The 17,671-nt window shown below is 34.6% G+C and overlaps 3 protein-coding genes across 3 annotated transcripts; all 3 read right to left on the bottom strand.

The window, feature by feature from the left end:
- Positions 1 to 5,722: 5,722 nt before the first annotated feature.
- On the bottom strand, positions 5,723 to 6,445 carry LOC138886274 (protein FANTASTIC FOUR 3-like). The gene has a single exon (XM_070167341.1). The coding sequence runs from the start codon at positions 6,443 to 6,445 to the stop codon at positions 5,723 to 5,725; it is 723 nt and encodes a 240-aa protein (XP_070023442.1).
- A 3,402-nt stretch (positions 6,446 to 9,847) lies between these two features.
- Positions 9,848 to 12,781, bottom strand: LOC104235246 (uncharacterized). Its single transcript, XM_070167340.1, is given in 6 exon segments — positions 9,848 to 10,621; positions 10,799 to 11,032; positions 11,161 to 12,162; positions 12,218 to 12,301; positions 12,303 to 12,373; positions 12,775 to 12,781. Coding segments are annotated over 6 exon segments (2,172 nt in total).
- Positions 12,782 to 13,541: 760 nt separating this feature from the next.
- Positions 13,542 to 17,655, bottom strand: LOC104235242 (uncharacterized). Its single transcript, XM_009788963.2, has 6 exons — positions 17,502 to 17,655; positions 17,220 to 17,357; positions 16,544 to 16,669; positions 15,265 to 15,522; positions 14,784 to 14,948; positions 13,542 to 14,010 (listed from the first exon to the last, which is right to left on the bottom strand). The coding sequence occupies exons 1-6, from the start codon at positions 17,544 to 17,546 to the stop codon at positions 13,735 to 13,737; spliced, it is 1,008 nt and encodes a 335-aa protein (XP_009787265.1). The 5' UTR covers positions 17,547 to 17,655; the 3' UTR covers positions 13,542 to 13,734.
- Positions 17,656 to 17,671: the final 16 nt, after the last annotated feature.

The following is a 17,671-nucleotide window of genomic DNA, read 5'->3' as shown; positions in this document are numbered from 1 at the left end:
GCAAATCCGGATATAGTCAGGCTCCAATACGGATATCGGACACCGACTTAAAAACCAAAAAAAAAGTTACGCCACACATCTTTCAGACACTCTCTTATAAAGGGATTAAAGACAAATTAAAGGTGACATAATTTCGTGTCTGTCGGACACTTTATGATTAGTTGTAGACAATTATGTGGTCCTTAGCCGTTTCTTTATACTTGTGGTTAATTTTCTTTTTGCTCTTTCTTTTTCTATTGCAATAATTCTCAGCCTCAAACCTACCAAAAAAGTTTAGTTTGGTTCTCTTTTATGTAAGTTAATATGATCTTTGTTTATGTGCCATTTATACTATTATAGTCCCTTTAGTTGACCATGGACCGAGGGTCTCCTGGAAACGGCCTCTCGAGCCTTCGGGGTAGGGGTAAGGTCTGCATACATATTACCCTCCCCAGATCTCACTTGTGAAATTATACTGGATCGTTATTGCTGTTGTTGTTGTTAGTTGACCATGGAAAAGTTGATGGATTAATATAAAGTTAGAAAGAAAGTGGATTATATATACCAATTAAGATTGTAGACTATAGTATATATTCTTTTATTCTTAATCAGAATCTTGAATTTGAGTTTTGTGCAAAAAGTCGCATTTGTTAGGGAATATTTTACCCTTAACGTGAAATTTTCTGGCGTGAATTAGAATTTAGTCAAGTCAAATGCGAGTATCAAATATATCAGAGCAAAATGGATTTTCAGGCGATTACTCTTTGAGTCGGGCTACTCTTTTAATTAATTTATTATCGAGAACTGAATTCGTAAAAATAGAGGAAAAAGCAAATAACAGAAAGTGGATTATATATATATATATATATATATATATATATATATATATATATATATATATATATATTAAGGAATTCGCATAAATTGACCATATTAACCTTAAATTGTTCATTGGCAATATAACAAATACTTCTAGGTTTGAATCTTTAGATGTGCTAGTTTTACATTTGTTTTTGAATTCTGTTGTTAGATTTTTGTGCTTTGCTGCTGGTGTGAGATAATAGATATCTAATAAAATACTCTAAATGACGCCCTGACACCATTATAGAATATATAATAGCGAAATAAAAGTTAAATATTAGGATGCTAAGAAAGTAAAAGCATTTCCAATATACCCTCCATTCAAGAAGACGCACATAATTCTCATACGTACAAATTTAAAAAAGAAGTATGCCTTATCCAAATCGGGACAATGACACTAAAACGTTGTCTTTTTGACACGATGGCAAAGTATAGAGAATATAATAATATAGATTGAAAGTATTCTTTCAAGAGAAATTTAAAAATAGCCAGATTTATAAGTGGTCATTCAAAAATAGTCACAGTTTCAAATATAATCGAAATTTAGTCACTTTTTATGTAAAGATAAATTTGAACGAAAATACTGTTCAAAATCTGGAAAAATACTCTAGCATAATATACTGGAGTTCCAGTATAAGATACCGGTCCAGCATAATATACTGAAGCCAGCAAAGTATACCGATCTAGCATAATATGTTGGAGGTTCATACACAGGTGCACCGAACTCCAGTATATTATACTGGACCGGTGTCTGTTGCAGCAAAATAGTGGCTATTTTTTTAATGAGTTAGCAAATGCTAGCTATTTTTGAATGATCAATCCGAAAACTAGCTAGACCGTGTTATTTTAACATGTATGACGCTAATGAAATTATTTGAACTTGTCATATTCTTCTTCTTCTTTTTTTTTTTTAAATCAACCATTCTAGCCATGGGAAATATGAATTTTTCTTTCTTTAAATTTTTTCTTTTTGGACACGTGCATTCGATCACACATTTTGAATGTTTTCAAGTGCATAAATAATTTCGCTAAATGATATTTTGTCTACTTAGCTTGAGTGAGATTGTGAGAGTTTTTTACCAATATTGTTCCTTATCTTTAAGGGTAGGTCTATTTTGATCCCTCAAATATTATCTTGAGCATATTTAATCCTTTAGTATGTTAAAGTGGAGCACCTTTAATCTCACGGACAAAATGTGTTCAAAAACTAACGGTGTTAACCAACTCTTATTCATTAAGCAAATCCTGTTCTAAAGCAAAACGTTTTCCTCTCCTTTTATTGGATAACGCAAATTATCACTTTAATTCCTCATTTTTAGATAATATCTTCTAAAATTTTGACCTTAAAAATATCCCCTTCTGTGTCAGCTTTTAATGAGAAAATTACACTATATAGCCGTTGTAAAAATAATAGACGAAAAAAATATAAAATTTGTATATTATTTTGTATATATATATACATTTTGTATGTTAATATACAAAAATTATACAAATTTTATATACTTTTTCGGCTACCAGATGTAAATAGTTTCTGCTGCGAGCTAAAAGTGATAATATAATCGGGCTATTCGTTTACTTCAATAATATGCCTAGAAGTAATCTTGGCAGCTCTATTTTTTTCAAATTTTAACTTTTCTTTTCGGAAAAAATCAACCGAAATTTTTAAAAGTAAAAGTTTCAATGTTAAAATCTTGATTTTATCAGCTATGTATTATTAGTGGGTGTTGGTTTATAAAATATTTTCGATAAGTAAATTAAAAAGACGGTGAGTGCCGAAACCAACTCCGTAATTGATCTTGGACAGATTCTGTCAGTGAGACTAAGGTGCTTCACTTTAGCATACTTAAAGGATTAAATATGCTCAGTGTTATATTTGAGGGACAAAAATAGACCTAACCTCAAAAATAAGGGACAATATTGACCAAAAACTCGAGATCGTGGGAACATAGTTATAAACTACATGGCTATTGATTGACTCAAATGATATTTATGATATTTTTATGTATTAGAACCATCACGTAATTGAAGCTATATTTTAGGTAGATCGCCAATAAATAATAACTTTACTAGCAATCTATTCGACTTTTAGTGGCAATACAGATAACATTTAGCGGCGACTGAAGATGCAACAAAATGTAAAAACTTATGCGACCAAAAATATTCAAAAAAAAAAAAAAACATCATGGGTAGGTCGTCAATGAATGATGACTTTATAGTGGCGACTATAGTTTATAGTCGCTACAAAAAATTAACACTCACACGACAAAAGTCGCCATAAAGTTAAGGTTATTGTGGCCAAACTGAAAGGATGAACGATTCCGTGGCGACTCAGATCGCCACTAAAAGCTGAGTAAGTTGCGACGAATGCCGACAAGGTCGCTATTTCTAGCGGCGACCCTAATCGACTTTTAGTGACGACCTACTCGACTTTCAATTGCAATTTCTGTAGCCACAAAAACTCTTTATCCTTTACGTCGCAATTCTGTTCGCCACAATAATCTTGACTTTATCGCGACTTTAGTTCCACTAATACTATTCTTTTTTAGAAAAATTGGAGGAAAATGCATAAGTACCCCTGACCTATACCCGAATTTTCAACTATACACTTTATCTTTGCGGGAATCCTATTACCTCCTTAACCTTTTTTAAATGGAATAAATACCACCCTAAAGCTAGACAACTAAACTCTTGGCAAGTGGTGAATTACACACGCCCCCACATGTATTTTTAGTACTTTTTTTATTCTTTCTTCTTTTTCTTATCCTTTTTTCTTATTTCTTATTATTCTCATTTTTTTTTTGGTATTTCATTTTTTTTCTTTTTGTTGTGGTCACCGATGGCATAAAATGGTGGTCATCGGAATTTAACGAATACCAATTTGTTCCGGCGAATTTTTTTTTTCCGACGACAGGTTTTTATCCCGTTTTGTTTTAGATATATATAATTTTTTCTTGAAAGTATAATTTATGTATGGGAGGAAGAGCAAAAGAAATAAAAATGAATATAAGCTGAGAAGATTTTTCTTGTTAAAATATCAATATATCAATTTTTTCGGCTTGGGAAGGTTTTCCGATGATAATTTCCTCCCCCCCCCCCAAATCTGAGTGTATTTTGCTTTGCTTATGAATAGATCTTTTTGAGAGTTTAATATGTGTGTGAAAAGGGTAAAAAGAGGAAAATGAAAAGCAGAATAAATAGAAGAAAAACGATTAGGCAAAGTTGTCGGTGAATGAATATCCGTCGAAATTAAAGAAGAAACGAAAAAAGAAGTAAAAGAAAAAAGACAAAGAAAAAGGAAAAGGAAAAAAAAAGTAAGAAAAATGGTAAAAAAGAAAAAAAATCTGAAAATTATTTTTTCTTGCTTCTCACACACTCTGTCACGGCAACGTTAAGATTGCAAATAATTTTACTTTAAAATAGTTTAGGGAGTAATATGATTCCCGCAAAGATAAAGTGTGTAGTTGGAAATCCGAATATAGGTCAGCATTTTCCGAAAAATTGCCCTATCTGCTTTTAGTTCAAGTGTTATCTTGTTTGCTTTAGGCAATGACAGTTACCAGTCATATGTACACCTAGTACTGCAGCCCACTTGCATGAAGCATGAGCACATTTTGCTCATTTCTATTTATGTTTTAGCATAAATTTAACTTATATATACTGATAGTATAAAAATAATTTACGCAATCAATATATTTTAATCTGTTGTAGCATATAATTGACCTTCTTATTCTGATTACTAGTCTCACTTTTCATAGACGGTATTTATATATATTTTGTTAATTATTTTTAAACGATCTGATAATGTAAAAGTTCTTTTTACTACGGTGTATAAAAATTAAACTCGTGCTTATATTGTGAATGGCTCATTGCTCATGCATGTGAGGAGACAAGAAAATTATTGAATTGGTGATGACTGATGAGTCATACATCAAGTTGTACCAATAGTTATAATTCCTCTCCAATGAAAAGGTGAAAGGTTCTCCATACATTCCAGTGAAGAATAAGGCAGTAATAAACAATTAGAAAAAAGAATATTAGCAAAGTTGAATCATACTGTGAGAACCATAATAACTACTCCATGTACAAAAGAATGAGAATAAATACACAGTTAAACCTCTCTACAATAATCTTATTTGTTCCGAATATTTTTTGATGTTATAGCGAAATGCTCTTGGAGGGGTTGTTCTGATGGTAAGCAACCTCCACTTTCAACCAAGAGGTTGTGAGTTCGAGTCTCCCCAAGAGCAAGGTGGGAAGTTTTTGGAGGGAAGGATGCCGGGGGTCTATTTGGAAACAGCCTCTCTACCCCAGGGTAGGGGTAAGGTCTGCGTACACACTACCCTCCTCATACCTCACTAAGTGGGATTATACTAGGTTGTTGTTGTTGTTGTTGTATAGCGAAATGCTGTTATATAGAACATATATTATAACATAAAAATTGGTTCTGAAAAAACTTAGCTTTTATAGTGAAGTGTTGTTATAAAGGGATATTGTTATAGAGAGGTTTAACAGTAGTAGCAAAATGGGAAAAAATCGAGGGTCTGTTAGAAATAACTTTTCTATCTGATTATATTAAATTTATTGTTGTTGTTGTTGCTGCTATATATTACCAAGATGGGGTAAAAGAGAGGTGTAGATCCAGCCAAATTTCCAAAAGAAAGCATTTGGCTTTTTATGAATATTTTAACGTTTATACACTGATAGGTAAGAAGAATTTTTCGCTATCAGGTCACCTAAATAATAATTACAGATAATCGCCATACAAAGTGCGGTTAGTAGCATAGATAATAAAGCAACTTACTTGCTACACTAGATTAAAAATTAAAATTATACTGATAACGTAAAAATTCTTTACAGCGTCGGTGTTTCATAGGTGAATTCTTTAGGAAATGACCACCCATAATTGCCCCCAGTTTTGTATCCCTTTGCTTCTATTTCCACTTTCCTTACACTTCCTTGCTAATCTTCTTCTACCATTCTTTGGCCAATAATCATCACCATTTTCATGTTCAATGACTTTGGCTTCGACTTCGGCTTCTGCTTTTTCACCATTTTGAACTTCAACATCTTGTTCAACTTCCATTTCATTATTATTACCATATTTTACCCAAGAAAGTCTGAGCGTGCCGTTAGCACGCTCAGCCTGAAAGTAAGGGCTGCAAGTACTTATCCTTGCAGCCCTTAAAACTAGGCGCCCGCCTTCACGATAAGATTTTATCTGTACTCTGTCCATTCCACTGATTGAAGTCAGAGGAGGTGGAAAAGTTACTGTCTTCTTGATTCTTTTCTTGAATTCTCGACATTTTGATCGTTTAACACCACGAGAAATGTCAGAAAAGAATTCATCCATATTGCTTTCACTGATATAATTACTGCCCGTCTCGCTTCCTAATATCTCTGTGCACATATCCAAGCTTCTTGTGTTCATAATGGAAGAAGAACATTGCTTCGTCGAAGGTTGAACGTCGATTTCCTCCGTTGTATCGGATTGATTATTTTGGTAGGAAGAAGAGTTGTTGAGGATTTGCATGAAACTCCAGTTACTCACATTTTCATTTTCTTCTATTAGTTCTTGTGGAGAAAAGTTTGATATAGGAGGAGACATTTTGGTATTGTTTTGGACCAAAATTGCAATTGAAAACAGAGCAAAAACAGAGGAATTCTTCTGGTTTTTTGTTTGAAGTGTGTAATTTTTAAGTGTGAAATTTTTTTAATATGTGTTTGTAAATACAACGTAAAATAGAGTTTTTATTCAAATCTCTACTCGATAAAGTAGCGCGACAAAGAGCAATGCGGGTTGACAAAGGATAGAAGGATAGGACATGAAGGAGAAGTGAAAGGTGCAAGCTTGAATTTATAGAGCTAAAAAGCTACCACTTGAGGGGGGTTTTTTGGGGGGGGGGTGGGGGTGGAGTACAGAGGCGGAGTCAGGATTTTTAAGTTATGAGTTTGGGTTTCTTATCATTTTAAGTTATTGAGTTCTAAATTAATAATTTATATATATTTAATGAATTTTTAAGACGAATACAGGGTTCGAATCAAAGTTATTAGGTTCGATCGAATCCGCTTCCGGCAGTCTAGCTCCGCCCTTGTTGGGATTCTATATTTTGCAAGGGGGAGGAGAAAAGCTTTTGATGCCACTAGAAATATTCAGCTTTTTACTCTGCCACATATTATAATGAGGAAAAGAACAAGAAAAAGTTGAAGAAAGTGGGAGGCTATAATAACTTGAAATTAGATGAATCTCTCTGGACTTGTTTTTTTTTTTAAAAAATGGTATTTTCCTTTTTTCTTAAATTGGTAAAAGATATTGAGTTTTGCCTGGTTTTAATAGCTAAAAATTGGTTGATAAGTGTAAAAAAAAAAAGGAATTAAAAAAGGTGTGGATTGGTTAAATATCTTTTGTCCATACAAAAATTAGCCAACAGATTATATTATATAGTTTTTGCCCATCTCATTTGTACTTTTTAATTTCCACATAATTACCCTCTTCCCAACCCACTTTTCTTAACTAAAAATTCAAGAATTAAGACATCTTTTTCCAAATACTATTATTTTATTACGGACCGTTTAATTTTAATCCCAAAAACTAGCTCATGAGAGTTTGAGATCATATATAACATGTCCACGCCTCTCTATCGCGAAATGTTAGGATTCTTACATATAATATTGGAATATATTCAGAAGTAATGCGCGAGATCAGGCACCTATGTTTCCTAGTTATAACGGAAAGTTAGAAAATGTGAATGTATTTGTTTAAATTTCTTCCTTCATTGGTTTTTGGTTGTCTATCGAAAACAACATTTCTGTCCGTCCAGGGTAGGGGTAAGGCTGCGTACATCTGACCCTCCCGACCCCACTATATTTGAAATATACGGATATATTGTGGAAAACCAACACTTGTAAATGCACTATGATGTTATTACTTTAAAGTTTGAAATGTCTTTTAGAAAGTTAGTTCAATAAATAATGAAATCCCACTATAATTGATTGGCCAAGAATAATCAAGCTATTTTCTATTTTGTATAGTTTTAGGGATTAATAAGAAAAGTGTGTTTGGAGTTAATTATGAATTAAGTTAAATGTACCGATAAATTATAAAATTTCATTTATCATATGTTTTAGGCTATCAATTAGTGTTACTAAATATACCTTTACAATTTAATCGTACTTAAGAGAGTCGGAATTATCGACATCCACTAACATAATCAATTAATTAAATGAAATTATACACGGTGATAGTATAAAAAATTTAGAAAATCTTAATAGACCGATGAGAATGACGTCAAAATTGCATGGGCTAGCCAATTTTTAGATTGGTAATTTAAAAATAGCCAACATTTGCAAAATAATTGAAAAATAGTCACTATTTTGCTGCAACACGGAAAGTTCCAGCATAATATTACTGGAGATTGGTGCACCTGTGTATGAACTTCCACCGTATTATATTGGACCAGTATATTATACTGGAGTTCCAGTATAATATACTAGAGTTCTAGTATATTATTCTGGAACTCCAGTATATTATGCTGGAATATTTTCCGGATTTTGAACAGTGTTTTCGTTCAGATTTATCTTTACATGAAAAGTGGCTAAATTTCAATTACTTTTAAAACTGTAACTATTTTTCAATTACCACTTATAAATCTGGCTATTTTTGAATTTCACCCGAGAATGACTCACAAGGTGACATAATCCACATGCACATGCAAACCAATGCAAATTAATGGAAAAGTAATTACGCATAGGAAGTAAATCCAACGTCATTTTTGGCTATTTTACAAACGAATTAAAGCATAATTTAAGGCTGTTCTTGTCCTTAAGCACTTAAGCCCAGTCATAACTATGGACATGCATGTTACCATCAAATAATAAACTTTTATTTCCAATGTCTTTCTCCTGCAATATAATATGCAATTCATGAACGTGACGTTGGTTAAATATAATGTGCATCATATGTTAAATCATAACGGTAGTGGTGGAGAAGTTGATAGTTTTTTTGTAATAATCATTCTGAGACAAAGAGGGCACCTCGTATTCCTATTTAGGCATTGAGGGTACTTTGTAGTAGTTATTTTTTGAAAGAGATGAAACATTTTTGTACTTATTTTTTGGAACAGATGGCTTTTTGTAGTAGTCATTCTTTTGTAACGATGGCACCATATGTTCAGGTACATATGGCACCTTCTAGTTATTCTTTGGAACTGATGGCATTTTGTAGTAGTCATTCTTTGGTACAGATGACATCTTGTATTCCTTTTTAGGTGTTGAGGGTGCCTTCTAATAGTTATTTTTAGAAGAGATGGCACCTTCTTGTAGTTATCTTTTGGAATTGATGGCTTCTTTGGCAAAGATGGCGCTTTGTATTCCTGTTTAGGCATTGAAGGTACCTTGTAGTAGTTATTTTTTAGAAGAGATGACTCTTTCTTGTAGTTATACTCTCGAACAAATAGCTTCTTGTGGTAGTCATTCTTTGGTAGTGTTGTGTATACCTGCTTAGGCACTGAGGGTGCCTTGTAATAGTTATCTTTTGGAAGAGATGGCACCTTCTTGCAGTTATATTTTAGAACACATGGCTTCTTGTAGTAGTCATTCTTTAGCAAAGATGGTGCCTCGTATACCTGTTTAGGCATTGAGGGTGCCTGTAATAGTTATTTTTTGGAACAGATGGCACCTTCTTGTAGTAATATTCTGGAACATATGGCTTCTTATAGTAGTCATTCTTTGGCAAAGATGGTGCCTCGTATACCTGTTTAGGCACTGAGGGTGCCTTGTAATAGTTATCTTTTGGAAGATATGGCACCTTGTTGTAGTTATATTCTGAAACATATGGCTTCTTGTAGTAGTCATTCTTTGGCAAAGATGGTGCCTCGTACACCTATTTAGGTACCGAGGGTGCCTTGTAATAGTTATCTTTTGGAAGAGATGACACCTTCTTGTAGTTATATTCTAGAACATATGGCTTCTTGTAGTAGTCATTCTTTGGCAAAGATGGTGCCTCGTATACCTATTTAGGCACTGAGGGTGCCTTGTAATAGTTATCTTTTGGAACAGATGACACCTTCTTGTAGTTATATTCTGGAACATATGGCTTCTTGTAGTAGTCATTCTTTGGCAAAGATGGTGCCTCGTATACCTGTTTAGGCACTGAGGGTGTCTTGTAATAGTTATTTTTTGGAACAGATGGCACCTTGTTAGGGTTATATTCTGAAACATATGGCTTCTTGTAGTAGTCATTCTTTGGCAAAGATGGTGCCTCGTACACCTGTTTAGGCACTGAGGGTGCCTTGTAATCGTTATTTTTTGGAAGAGATGACACCTTCTTGTAGTTATATTCTGGAACATATGGCTTCTTGTAGTAGTCATTCTTTGGCAAAGATGGTGCCTCGTATACCTGTTTAGGCACTGAGGGTGCCTTGTAATAGTTATCTTTTGGAACAGATGGCACCTTCTTGTAGTTATATTCTGGAACATATGGCTTCTTGTAGTAGTCATTCTTTGGCAAAGATGGTGCCTCGTATACCTGTTTAGGCACTGAGGGTGTCTTGTAATAGTTATTTTTTGGAACAGATGGCACCTTGTTGTAGTTATATTCTGAAACATATGGCTTCTTGTAGTAGTCATTCTTTGGCAAAGATGGTGCCTCGTACACCTGTTTAGGCACTGAAGGTGCCTTGTAATAGTTATCTTTTGGAAGAGATGGCACCTTCTTGTAGTTATATTCTGGAACATATGGCTTCTTGTGGCAGTCATTCTTTGGCAAAGATGGTGCCTCGTATACCTGTTAAGGCACTGAGAGTGCCTTGTAATAGTTATTTTTTGGAACAGATGGCACCTTCTTGTAGTAGTCATTCTTTGGCAAAGATGGTGCCTCGTATACCTGTTTAGGCACTGAGGGTACCTTGTAATAGTTATCTTTTGGAACATATGGCACCTTCTTGTAATTATATTATGGAACATATGGATTCTTGTAGTAGTCATTCTTTGGCAAAGATGGTGCCTCGTACACCTGTTTAGGCACTAAGGGTGCCTTGTAATAGTTATCTTTTGGAACAGATGGCACCTTCTTGTAGTTATATTCTGGAACATATGGCTTCTTGCAGTAGTCATTCTTTGGCAAAGATGGTGCCTCGTATACCTGTTTAGGCACTGAGGGTGCCTTGTAATAGTTATCTTTTGGAACAGATGGCACCTTCTTGTAGTTATATTCTGGAACATATGGCTTCTTATAGTAGCATTCTTTGGCAAATATGGTGCCTCGTATACCTGTTTAGGCACTGAGGGTGCCTTGTAATAGTTATCTTTTGGAAGGGATGGCACCTTCTTGTAGTTATATTCTGGAACATATGGCTTCTTGTAGTAGTCATTCTTTGGCAAAGATGGTGCCTCGTATACCTGTTTAGGCACTGAGGGTGCCTTGTAATAGTTATCTTTTGGAACAGATGGCACCTTCTTGTAGTTATATTCTGGAACATATGGCTTCTTGTAGTAGTCATTATTTGGCAAAGATGGTGCCTCGTATACCTGTTTAAGCACTGAGGGTGCCTTGTAATAGTTATCTTTTGGAAGAGATGACACCTTCTTGTAGTTATATTCTGGAACATATGGCTTCTTGTAGTAGTCATTCTTTGGCAAAGATGGTGCCTCGTATACCTGTTTAGGCACTGAGGGTGCCTTGTAATAGTTATCTTTTGGAACAGATGGCACCTTCTTGTAGTTATATTCTGGAACATATGGCTTCTTGTAGTAGTCATTCTTTGGCAAAGATGGTGCCTCGTATACCTGTTTAGGCACTGAGGGTGTCTTGTAATAGTTATTTTTTGGAACAGATGACACCTTGTTGTAGTTATATTCTGAAACATATGGCTTCTTGTAGTAGTCATTCTTTGGCAAAGATGGTGCCTCGTACACCTGTTTAGGCACTGAGGGTGCCTTGTAATAATTATCTTTTGGAAGAGATGGCACCTTTTTGTAGTTATATTTTGGAACATATGGCTTCTTGTAGTAGTCATTCTTTGGCAAAGATGGTGCCTCGTATTCCTGTTTAGGCACTGAGGGTGCCTTGTAATAGTTATCTTTTGGAACAGATGGCACCTTCTTGTAGTTATATTCTGGAACATATGGCTTCTTGTAGTAGTTATTCTTTGGCAAAGAAGGTGCCTCGTATACTTGTTTAGGCACTGAGGGTGTCTTGTAATAGTTATCTTTTGGAACAGATGGCACCTTGTTGTAGTTATTTTTTGGAACTGATGGCTTCTCGTAATTGTTATTCTCTGGTAAGCTAGATGGCACCTTGTATTCATGTTTAGGCGTTGAGGGTACCTTGATTCATGGAAAATTATGGCACTTTGTATTTGTCTTGTGACAATGGTGACACATGATAATTGTCACTCTTTACTGGGTTTGGGACTTTATTGTATGTTGAAACAGGTGGTTTATAAGAATATGGTGAATATGCCAATAGTGCAGGTTGCAATCAAGAAAAATGCCAATGCACAAACAAATTGAGGCATTTGTTTCTTCATTTGGCTTCCTATTGAGAAGATTTGAATTCTAAGGCTAGATGATTATTTTTTGGTTAATTCTGTTCCACTAAGGTCTTGAGATAATGGGATGCCATGAACATATCATACACCTTAGCTTGGCTCACTTATTTTAAAAATTAAATCCAAAATTTTATTGACTTCCTAGAACATGGATCCTGTTTACAAACATATCATTTGTGATTTTATAAAATGATTGGAGAGGAAAAAGAAAGAAGAAAATAATATTTAAGCCGTTAGCCAGCCTTACTAGTTTATTCTACAAAGTAATACTTCATTATTTTGGCTTATCTTACTAATTATATTTATATTATGAAAAAATAGCGATTTTAGTCCCTGCATTATAGTCTAATTCTGCTTTATACAAAATGCGCAAGTTTAGTTCTTAAACCTGACATTGTTAACTTTGGATTATTTTCTAAACCACTTCCGGTGAAAGAGAAAAAAGTGTATACTCTCTAACAAATTAGAGATTACAGCCCATTTGCAACTCCATTAGAGTGTCAATGAAATGAGAATTATATACAAACATCTTAGAACTATATACATACAAACATTTTGTCTTCCCTAATCTTTAATTACATAGCTTCTACAATAGAAGTCATCTTAGTCTTCTTGACTGGCCACATTTTTAATTATTCTCCACTACTTAGATTTTGAAGGTTTGGCTTGTCTCCATGTGACTCACGGGTTCGAGGTCGTGGAATCAGCCACTGATACTTGCATCAGGATAGACGGCCTACATCACATTCCTTGAGGTGCGGTCCTTCCCCGGACCCTGTGTGAATGCGGGATACTTCATGCATCGAGCTGCCTTTGCGGTCCATACGTCTAAAAAATCCATGGTCCAACTCTCATAATTTATCCATTTTCAAGAACTATGACAAGTTTTCTCTACAATGAAAGTCCTCTAGTCTCCTTGTCCTGGCCTGTTTTTACCTTTAATTTGAGCCTTTCATATTCTTCATTCTTGGAATTATGAAGGGTTAAGGTACCTAATGTAGTGATTATTTATTGCAAGGACAGCCAATTGTCATCGAGATAGATGTACTTTTGAAATTATAACTCTAAGATCAGTATCGAAAATACTAGTTTCAGTTGAACCCATTCAATATGGTTGCATCTTCCTATGCGTCGATGCTTCTACTCTAAGATAAGTACAACTTAAATCAAGCTTTACTTGATGAATGAAGGTGTTGTTGGGATGAAGTTTGGAGGATGAACAACATAATTGTTGTCTTTCATTATAGAGAACACAACTTGCAATATGAGCTACAAAATTTTACAATATTCGCGATATAGGCAGATTACATTGATTTAAAAAGCAGGTTTATACTTTATCATTGTTTCTTCATTCTTCATCATAGATCTCATCTAGTGATTTGGAAATACCGTATATATCTTTCTGTCGTGTTCCTGATCCGCCATTTGTCTCGGTATCCTCCTCTGGAGAAATGTCCAAACCCATTCCTCTTAGTAAATCTTCATAGGATGCAGAGAGATCTTGTGAGGTCAACTGGTGGTACTCAACAAGATGTCTAAGGCATTGGTTTTCCCTATTCAAGTTTGCATTTTCATTTGCAAGTCTTGATTTTTCAGTAAGAAGTGCCTCCATTTGAAGCCTCACCTGAGCAAAGTAAAAGAAGTAGATTAAATGCGCAGATATTTTGCAGATATCTATTTTGAGTCACAATTCAAATGATAGAATATGAATTTTAATCTAAGGTTGATCATGACTATTCTTATCTAGTGTGTGAGATATATAAACGGCTAGTTTATACAATTTCAATCTATCTTACATTCTGAAGGGGAGGCTTCGTTTAACTGGTAAAGTTGATGCCATGTGACCAGGAGGTTACACGTTCGAGCCATAGAAACAGCCTCTTGCAGAAATGCAGGGTAAGGTTGCGTACAATTAGAAACTTGTGGTCCGGCCCTTCCCTGGATCCCACATAGCATAGCGGGAACTTAGTGCACCAGGCTGGCCTTTTTGAATCTATCTTACTTTCTGTCATGGTTCAAGTAGTAAACCATTTGAGTGTCACGGTTCAAGCAGCATAGCTCTATGTTTATCTACCATATTATACTGTCAGATTATATACCATAAACCTATGCTACATTGTGTCAAACAATTTTTGTGTCATGGCCCAAAGTAACAAACAATTTGAGTGTCGCGGTTCGAGTAGTGTCACTCTATGTTTTCTATAGAGTGACATAACATATAATTTATTATACATCATGCCATGGTTGATGTAGTAGACAATTCGAATGTCATGGTTCAAGTAGTATCACTCAATGTCGTCTATCATATAATATATTATACTGTCAGTTTATATAACTTAAATCTATATCACGGTTCAAGTAGTAAACAACTTGAGTGAGGATGTCAAGTGTCATTACCAGGTCATCTTCTTCTGGTGGTATCCCTTTGTCAAAGCCATCGCGAAGTCTTCTATTCTCCTCCTCCAAAAGAGCAGAACGTTCTTGCATAAAACGTAAGTCTGATCTTAATGATTTCAATTCTCGAGCTAATGTGGCCGCTTTTGATGCCATGGATATTGCAAGCTACACAGAGATAATATCAAGTTAGCACTTAAACACAAATGCAGTAGCAACAACAACAACTATGCCTCAATCTTAAACAAGTTGAGGTCGGCAAACACAAATGCAGCAAAAGTAACTATAATCATTCTTGGAGAAATAACAACAACAACAACAGCCCAGTGAAGTCCCACAATTGGGGTCTGAGGAGGATACTGTGTACGTAGACCTTAGACCCTTGGGAGGGTAGAGAGGTTGTTTCCGATAGACCCTCGGCTCAGGAAAGAAATAGTAGAAACAAGCAATAGAACACAAGAAAAAGGAATGAAGGGGTACAAACATTTTTGGCTTTCTTGAACTTTCCCAGCTCTTTTGTGACCTGCCCATTTTCTTTTTTGGTATCATCATCTTGTTGTGCATCATCTGAGCATTCATCCAATTTCCTCTTCAATCCTTTGTTGCTTTCTTCACTCTCTTTCTTTTCTTTAAAACCCTCATCTTTACCTTCCTTTGATTGGTTTTCTCCACTTTTTGCCTTCTCCATTGTGCAATGAAGTATATCTGTTAATGTGGGCGGTTTCGCTAGATCTCTCGCTCCCTGTATGAATATATATACAATATATATGATCACTAGCTCGACGTTTATTTCTACGTTTCCAAACAATGTATGCACGTGCAAACACAACTTTCAACTTCTAAATATTCTTTTTCAACTATATTACAAGGTACATTCTTCCAAATACTCTTTTTCAACTTCAAATATGCGATTTTTCAACTTCAACAAAATATTGCCAAACTGTTATGCCTCAAAAGTTATATTGCAGAACCGTAAAAGAATACCTAATGCTTAACAGTATCTATGAGCAACTTCTTGTTAAATGATAAATGTAGAAGAACCTCAACTTTACAAACAAAAACTTCTTCTCATCAAACCATATCTTCCTTAAAACAAAAGGCCTTTGATAAATCACACAATAAATCATATATCAACAATATATATGTATAGAGAAAAATTTAAATAACATTATTAAATAGACTCTACTTAGAGGGTTTCAAATACACTGATTTTAAATCCTGAATTTGCTTTAAAGTTACATTGTACAGCTTTTAGAACTTACATATGCTTGACACTATGAGCAACTTCTGGTTAATGACAAACAAGATAGATGGTAATTCTTTCATTCTCATTAGCAATTAAAAAAGAGCAGCCTAGTGCACTAAGCTCCTGCTATGCGCAGGATCCGAAGAAGGAGCAGGGCGAAGCTATGTAGCTCCAAGGGTGGTCAACAAACCAGACCGCCCTTCATTAAAAAATTACGCGGTATATATAGGTAAAATATTAGATTTTAGTGGTATATAACATATACTGTATTGAACACCCTTTATCAGAGATATTTTTTACTTCTTTCAAGTTTGAACACCCTAGATGAAATTCCTGGCTTCGTCACTAGGAAAGAGCGGACTACAATGGTCAACTTGAGATAAAACCTCAATTTCACAAGCCAAAACTTCCTTTAAAAAAGTCATATTTCCATAAAAGAAAAAGCCTTATCAAAAACTCACACAATTAATCCTATATAACCTACAATCATATATTAAAACAAGGGATATATATATACCTGAAGGGCATTTTCAAGATTGTTAGACAACTCTGAAAGAGTGTAAGAAACAGAATCAAATCCTCTTAGTAAAAGCATAGCATCCTCCTTCATTCTCTTTGATTTATCCTCTGCTGCTCCATCACTCTACAACAACCATTTTCACACAAAATTAAACAAAAATTAAGACCCCAAAAAAATTCAAAAAATAAACATTTACCAATTAAAAAATGAAGCACAAAAAAGGTTTAAATTATGTGCATTAATGGTGTAAAGATATTTACACAATCAGGTCATTTCCTAGGTAACTAACGTGCTATCACAGGTTAAATTTCACTAATAGTACACAAAATCCTCTGCTGCTCCATCATTCAGCGACAACCATTTTGCAGAAATGCAGCCTTACTCTGCATTTCTGCAAAAGTTTGTTTCTACAGCTCGAAAACTTACCAGTTACACCAAGCCTCGGAGCAACCATTTTCACACAAAATTAAACAAAAATCAAGACCCCCAAAAAATCTTCTTCTTTTTTTTTTAAAACATGGACCAATTAAGACCCCAAAAAAAATTAAAGAGTTTCCTATGCTCTGACGGTATAAAGATATTTACATAATCAGGGCATTTCCTAGGTAACTATAACATGCTATCACAGATTAAATTTCACTGATAATACAAAATATTACTAGTTAAAATTTACCTTTTGAGCAGGGAGGGGAAAATCAATAGGGAGTCGATTTTCAAGAAGAGTATCAACTCTACTGCGTAGAGTACTCCAAAAACGTTTATCTGAAGATGGACTGTAAATTGGTGAAGAACCCATCAAACTTGATGACCCCTGAAAATTAAATAGTGAAAAAATTTAGTTTTTTTGGGTAATTTATTATACTGAAAATTAATAAAAACAAAAGGGGTAGTACAGAAAAAATGAATCTAAAGTTGTAATCTTTAATGTTGTGTTATTAAGAGGAGAATCAAGAACCTTGTTAAGTGAAGCAGGAGATGAAGATTCTACTGAGATTGTCATTTGAGCTTTATGGATTTAGAGAGAGAAAGTGAATTTGCAGAGAGAGAGAGAGAGAGTGAGTAAAGAGAGGAGGAAGTTTGAACTTTGTATATGTAAGTTTCGTAACGGCTAGTTTTGGGGGAGCT

Source organism: Nicotiana sylvestris, chromosome 2, assembly GCF_000393655.2.
Source record: "Nicotiana sylvestris chromosome 2, ASM39365v2, whole genome shotgun sequence".
NCBI classification, from domain to species: Eukaryota; Viridiplantae; Streptophyta; class Magnoliopsida; order Solanales; family Solanaceae; genus Nicotiana; species Nicotiana sylvestris.
This window is presented reverse-complemented; position numbering and strand designations above follow the sequence as displayed.

What these genes read in the sequence shown, in the direction of transcription:
- LOC138886274 (XM_070167341.1), bottom strand. Translation starts at nt 6,445, where the DNA reads ATGTCTCCTCCTATATCAAACTTTTCTCCACAAGAACTAATAGAAGAA.
- LOC104235242 (XM_009788963.2), bottom strand. Translation starts at nt 17,546, where the DNA reads ATGACAATCTCAGTAGAATCTTCATCTCCTGCTTCACTTAACAAG. An exon ending in TTCCCCTCCCTGCTCAAAAG is followed by an intron (nt 16,670 to 17,219) that starts GTAAATTTTAAC and finishes TGGTTGTTGTAG; the next exon opens with AGTGATGGAGCAGCAGAGGA. An exon ending in ATCTTGAAAATGCCCTTCAG is followed by an intron (nt 15,523 to 16,543) that starts GTATATATATAT and finishes ATATTCATACAG; the next exon opens with GGAGCGAGAGATCTAGCGAA.